Below are 6,063 nucleotides of genomic sequence, written 5' to 3' on the forward strand. Positions count from 1 at the left end.
TAGGGCTGGGGCAGGGGTGTGGGAAGGGGTGTGGAGGAAGTGGCTCAGGGCAAGGGTTTGGGGCAAAGGAGGGGTGCGGGGGTGTACAAGGGGGCTCAGAAAAGGGGGTTGGGGTGCAGGAGAGGGTGTGGAATGCAGGAGGGGGTTCAGGGCAGGGGTATAGGGTGTGGCAGGGGGCTGAGGGCAGGGAGCTGGGGAGCAGGAGGGGTTCAGGGTGCAGGAGGGGGCTCAGGGCAGGGGTGCAGGGTTCCCTGTTCCCAGCCAATTGGAGCTGCGGGGGGAGGTACCCACAAGTGAGGGTAGCATGCGGAGCCCTCTGTCCCCCACCCGCAGGGCCACAGGGATGTGGTGTCAGCCGCTTCCAGGAGCGGCACGGGGCCCACCATGCCACAGGGGCGGCAATCCCATGGGCAGGATCCAAAGCCCTGATGGGCCGAATCCGGCGCCATAGCTTGCCCACGCCTGGTCTAGGGGGTTCCAATGGAGATATGAAAGGCTCCTGGGAAATATATGGTTTTTTCCTCCAGCACTTCTCTGTACTGCTGCTTAATGCTTCAGACATTTCGAAAGGGTCTGCTAATCTTCCTCCCATTGATGCTAATGAGAGTTACTCAAGCACCGATGGCATATCAGCCCCCTCAATTTGACCAGTTGGTTTTTGCATCAGAAACAGGATAATTAGAAGCCTAACTGTAGCACCATCAGTGGAACACCTCGGTCAGAGAAACGAACAGCTCTGTAGGTGCTTAGCTGGCTGCATACTTTCCCCAGTATGAATGCAATCGTCATCATGTAGTGATTAATCTTTTACTATCCATGGGTTAAGAGAGCTACAGGATCCCTAAATCTTCTTCTGAACCATTGAAGGGAAGGGGGAGAGATGGGTTCTCAGACTTATAAACACAGAGATGCTGCTCTTGGTAAATAAGAAGTTCGCTGTTTAAGAATCTTTAGAGATTAAGGTTTACAACTAAATTAGGCTGCTTACCAGGACTCAGGTTGAAATCTAAGGCAGCGTGTGCACACAGTGAAAATGAAAGAACATCAGATCACACACCTTGAACATGGACCATGTGGCGCTTGTTATAAAGTTCTCCAAAAATTATTGTAGGGACAAGGCCCTTGATAATATTCTTGAAGCACAAACAACCTTGGAGTGGCAGAAAATATTTATGATAGCTGTGGGTTTAAGTAAACCCACCAACACTTAACTTCTGTTGGATTCTAGGTGGCAAAAATGCACAGTATAAAGTAAGCATGGTAACAGAAGAGACGAATGTTTGTAAAGGATTTTAAGATGAAAAAAAGCCTAAAATGGGGATTTTCAAGGGAACCAAAGTGGAGTTAACTACAGGGCTCCTGCTGAAAGTCAATGGGAGCTGATTTCAGAGCAGAAGCCCTGTTAGTCTGTATCCACAAAAAGAAAAGGAGTGTTTGTGGCACCTTAAAGATTAACAAATGTATCTGAGCATAAGCTTTCGTGAGCTACAGCTCAGCCCCCTTTGGATTCCCGGTCTCAATGTATGTAGATTATAAGCGTTTAGGGGCAGAGACCATGTCCTCACACATCTGTGAAGCAGCCAGCTTGCTGCTGGCACCACAGAAATATCACCCTAGAAATCCCCCCTTCCCAGCTTTATTTGTTGGGGAAAGATTTGGCTCGAGGCAGAAAGTCATTGGAAATGCTCTTCTGCCCCTTGATTTCACCGGTGGCTTATGTGGCTAAGGGATATGGAGAGTGGGGGGCAATTCAAAAGGGGTTTGGGAGAGGCGGGGGGCTCTATTCTTGCTGAAGTTCAGTTATAAATAGCTTGATCCGATTAAAACCGCTAAGGGGGGCGGGGGGGGGGGAAGCAAATGAAACTTACATCCTCTGTGGCCATAGGCAAGACATCCTCCGACTCCAAAACCTCTATTTCTTCTGCTTCGGAGCTGGCAGCCACGGCAGGGGAAGAGCTGGCGCGAGCCTCCGGCCGCCTGTCTCCCATGCTTGGAAACAGCCCCGCGGATCTTTACAGCAATTAAAACTAGCGGGTGCCTGGCAAACTTTCAAACCGGGCCGAGCTTCGCCTCCCCCGTCAGGGCTCCTGCAGCCGGGGCGATCCTGGCAGGGAGCCTCCCGGGCGCGCAGGCAGGAGCCGTCCCGCAGACATGCCGGTGCCAGCGGCTGCTGCCCGTCTGCTGCGGCTCCGGACCGGGCAGGTGCCCCCCGCCGGCTCCGTCGGGAAAGACTTGGCCCCCTGGGAACCCCGCCGCCGCGCCCGCGGTCCTGCCCGGCGCCCCGCACTCCGCATAGGGCCCGCCGGTCATGGCCAGCCGGCCGCCCGGAGCCCTCGCCGCCCGGAGCCAGCACCTGCGCGCCACGCGGGGAGCCAGCTGCGCCGTGGCCGCGGAGCCGGCTCGGCCGGGCGGCGATCTCCTCCTCCGCTTTCGGGGGGGAGAGGGGGGGGGAGCGGCGCCTCCTCCGGAGCCTGGGGAGGCAGAGCCCAGAATTGCAAATCAGGGAGCAGGGCGTTCAAAGAGCCGGGGGGGAGGGGGGCGGCGGCGGCTCCGGGCGCGCGGGGGAGGGAGGCTGCGACAAGGGCGCGGCGCGGTCTCCCGGCCCGGCGGGCAAGTCGCGGGAGAGACAAGTTTTTGCAGCCAAGCGCCAGGGATCGCGGCCGGGCGGGCGGGCGGCAAAGTGCACGTGGGAGCCCAGAGCCGCGCGGCCGGCGCAGCGCCAGGTAGGACCAGGTCCTGGGGGTCCTGACCCCGCCCTAAAACTACCCCAGGCTCCCAGCCCCACGACAACCCCCTTCCCCCCCCCCCAGCCCTGGGCTCACCCCCCGCCAACCCTCCAGACCCGGGCTCCCAGCCCCACGACAACCCCCCTCCCCCCCAACCCTCCAGACCCGGGCTCACGGCCCCACGCAACCCCCAGGCTCACCCCCCCCCCGCAGCAACCCCCCCGGCCCCAGGCTCACAGCCCCACGGCAACCCCCCTGCCCCCCGGCAACCCCCCAGCCCCAGGCTCACCCCCCTGCCCCCCGGCAACCCCCCAGCCCCAGGCTCACCCCCCTGTCCCCCGGCAACCCCCCAGCCCCAGGCTCACAGCCCCCCGGCAACCCCCTAGCCCCGGGCTCACCCCCCTGTCCCACGGCAACCCCCGGGCTCACCCTCCCCGCCCTCCCCCAGCCCCACAGCAACCCCCCGGCCCCAGGCTCACAGCCCCCCGGCAACGCCCCGGGCTCCCCCCTACCCGGCTCACCCAGCCCCACGGCAACCCCCCCAGCCCCAGGCTCACCTCTGCCCTCCCCGGGCCCCACGGCAGCCCCCCTTGGCCCAGGCTCACCAGTCCCCTCCACCGGCGCTACCCCGGCCCCTGAGGATACTCCAGCCCGCTGCGCTACCCGCTCCGGGAGGAGGCTCCCACAGGTGCGCACCTGCCTGGCTGGCGCTGCGCTGAACCGCTCCCTGCTGGCGTGGGGAGGGGCCCGACCCCGACCCGCACCCCGGGCCTTTATTTCTGCAGGGCCTGAGGCGGCTGAGCGCGCTGCCCGCCCTTCCCCGGCAGGGCGAGGGTCCCGGGGCGCCCGGAGGCAGCCGCAGGCGGAGCGGGCTGGGCTGTGGATCGTCCATCGCCCTGCAAAAGGGCCGCGTCCCCCTTGAGCCTCCACCCACAGCCCCGCGCCCAGCACCTCCTCCAGGGCCAGGCTGCGGGGAGGTCACTGAGCCCCGCTCGGCAGCCGAACCTCGCCCTCGCCTTTGCGCAGGGAGAAGTAGAAGGTCGCCAGGCAGCCTGGCTACCCTGGGCCCAGGCAGCGGCGGAGAGAGCCCGCTGTCGGCATCCCTCGGCCCCCCCGTTACTGTCTTGCAAACTTCTTCCTCCGTCCTAACAGCCACCTCTTCCTCCTGACCCTGACAGCTGTACTGTCCCTAGCCCCAGCAACCAGCCCATAGGTTCCCTTCTCTGAGCCCTGCTGACCTCCACTATGCCCCTCTAGGAGCAGCCCCTGCTCCCTTTTCTCTGCCCTTCTGATGCTGGATGCGTTTTAACATTAAACCCCTTTCCACCTTCCCTTTGCTGAGCAACTGGAAACAGGGGGCAAGCTGCAGTTAATAGTTTCCCTATTATTTTTAATCAAGGCTCCCACCTTGGGCAGGCCAGTGAACTTCCTCCTTCTCAGGATTCTTTCTAATCCTGCACTGTAAGAATTTGCCCCCATCTCACAGATATGGAGATGTAAACCTTAGCCATCTGGGGTTCGGATTAGAAACTTCAGGAAACCCTGATTGGAAGAGAAAGCCAGCAAGTTTGGTGTATTCCAATCAAAATACAGCGCTAACCTATTCTCAAAGAGGAGGTTATGCAATGTAGCGCTACTAAGCCACAGGGTGAAAATGGCTTAGCTTCCCACTTCAGTTACAGCCTGAAATTGAGAGTCAAAACTCCAGAGCCTGCCTGGGGAAACCCAGCAGACCAGTGATAGCCAGGAAGAGGTGATGAGTCAAGTATCCTTCCTTGAAAACAAGGAAGGACAGAATGGCCCAGAAGCTGGTAATGGGACCTAGAACTTTTCACTTCTCAGCCACTATTTCTACCCAGACCGGGTTTGCAGAAGCTAGAAGAGTTTTCCCATTCAGGAGCTGTGTGATGACATGTGAAACAAAAGGGTGGCATCCAAGTGGTAAATAGCAGACGGGAGTCCACAACCCCAAATCCCAGCACAGAAGGCACTCAGAGAAGGCAAGGGCAGAGATCTGGGACCCAGTGTCTTGCTGTCTGTGTATACAAGGCATGCACTGCATGCTTGACTGTTGTGCATTGTCCCACGGGCTGGTTGTGACCTATGGGCTGATTCCATCGGGCCCCCAGGGAGGTCCTGCTGCACTGAGGATGCTATTCTGGACCACAAAAGCATAGAGTGAGTTGTTGCCTGCCTTACTAATTTAGATGACTGTTTCCCACACTCCACAACCTGGCAGCTCTGCCTGGTAATATAATAATTACAACATAGAATGTGGAATTGTGGATTACTGCTGAGGATACAGAGTATGTAGGTACTTCAGAGGAACATTTTCAAGACCCCATAAAGGAAGCCTTGAGAATATCAAGCATGATTTGCCTTTGCCGCTTTTTATTCATTTGTATTGCAGTCTTTGTGATGTCTGGTATTCCAAGCAAAATAGTATTCGGTTCTACCCACTACATGTAAAGCAGCTGAAAAGGTCAGTTAACATGCAATAAAAAGCTCTAGGGGTGGAAACCTACCCACATATGACACAAAAAAGTTTTCTAAACCTTCTGTAGCAAATCAAAACAGCTTGTTAATGGGACTTCTTTCAGCTCACAAAATCCCAAAGTGCTTTTACAAACCTTAGCCTCGATCCTGCAACTGGCGCTGAATGCACAGACCTGTGTAGAGCAGGCCTCAGACTGCATCCACCACTAAAATGCAGCAGCCTCTAGAATTAAACAGATGTTTAGGGCAGGAAGTGAAGAACACTGCTTCCGGCTGAAACTTCAGGAGGAATTTAGATAGAATGTATTTACCCCAAGATAGAACTGGGCCAGGACAGTGAGGTTAACCCCTTGTACTTTAATGAGAAGTGCCAGCAGAACTTGCCTGACCACATGTGGTTAGGACTTGGGTTTTACATTTCACTCCAAAGATGGCACAACATCCCACCTAACTCTGTGATGGGATGTTCATTTTGTGCTGAATAGGCTGGATACCACAAGCCACTTCTCTCAGTGCCTAGGTGTTTAGAAGTGGACTCCTGTCCAAGTATTGCCTAGACCTGACCATATTTAGTTTTAGAAAGACAAGGTGGGTGAGGTAATATATTTTATTGGACGAACTCTTGACGTGAAGAAGAGCTCTGTGTAGCTTGAAAGCTTGTCTCTTTCACCTACAGAAGTTGGTCCAATAAAAGATAGCACCTCCCCCATCTTGTCTCTCTAATGTCCTGGGACCAACACGACTACACCACCACTGAAAACGAGTTATTTAGCTTTGTCATCAGATGGGATCACAACACAAGTTGGCATGGCTTATTCAAAAATAACAGATCTGCCTGAAA

The 6,063-nt window shown here is 56.6% G+C and overlaps 1 protein-coding gene across 2 annotated transcripts in view; it reads right to left on the reverse strand.

Annotated features, from left to right (window-relative positions):
* Window positions 1–2,366, reverse strand: part of RHBDL3 (rhomboid like 3) — a 128,153-nt gene extending 125,787 nt beyond the window's left edge. For both annotated transcript variants that reach the window (XM_084648196.1, XM_084648195.1), the window contains exon 1: window positions 1,869–2,366. In XM_084648196.1, the coding sequence (XP_084504322.1) occupies window positions 1,869–1,988 (120 nt within the window). In that variant the 5' untranslated portion in view covers window positions 1,989–2,366. The remainder of the gene's footprint in view (window positions 1–1,868) is intronic.
* Window positions 2,367–6,063: the final 3,697 nt, after the last annotated feature.

Source organism: Lepidochelys olivacea, assembly GCF_965140295.1.
Source record: "Lepidochelys olivacea isolate rLepOli2 genome assembly, chromosome: 14".
NCBI classification, from domain to species: domain Eukaryota; kingdom Metazoa; phylum Chordata; order Testudines; family Cheloniidae; genus Lepidochelys; species Lepidochelys olivacea.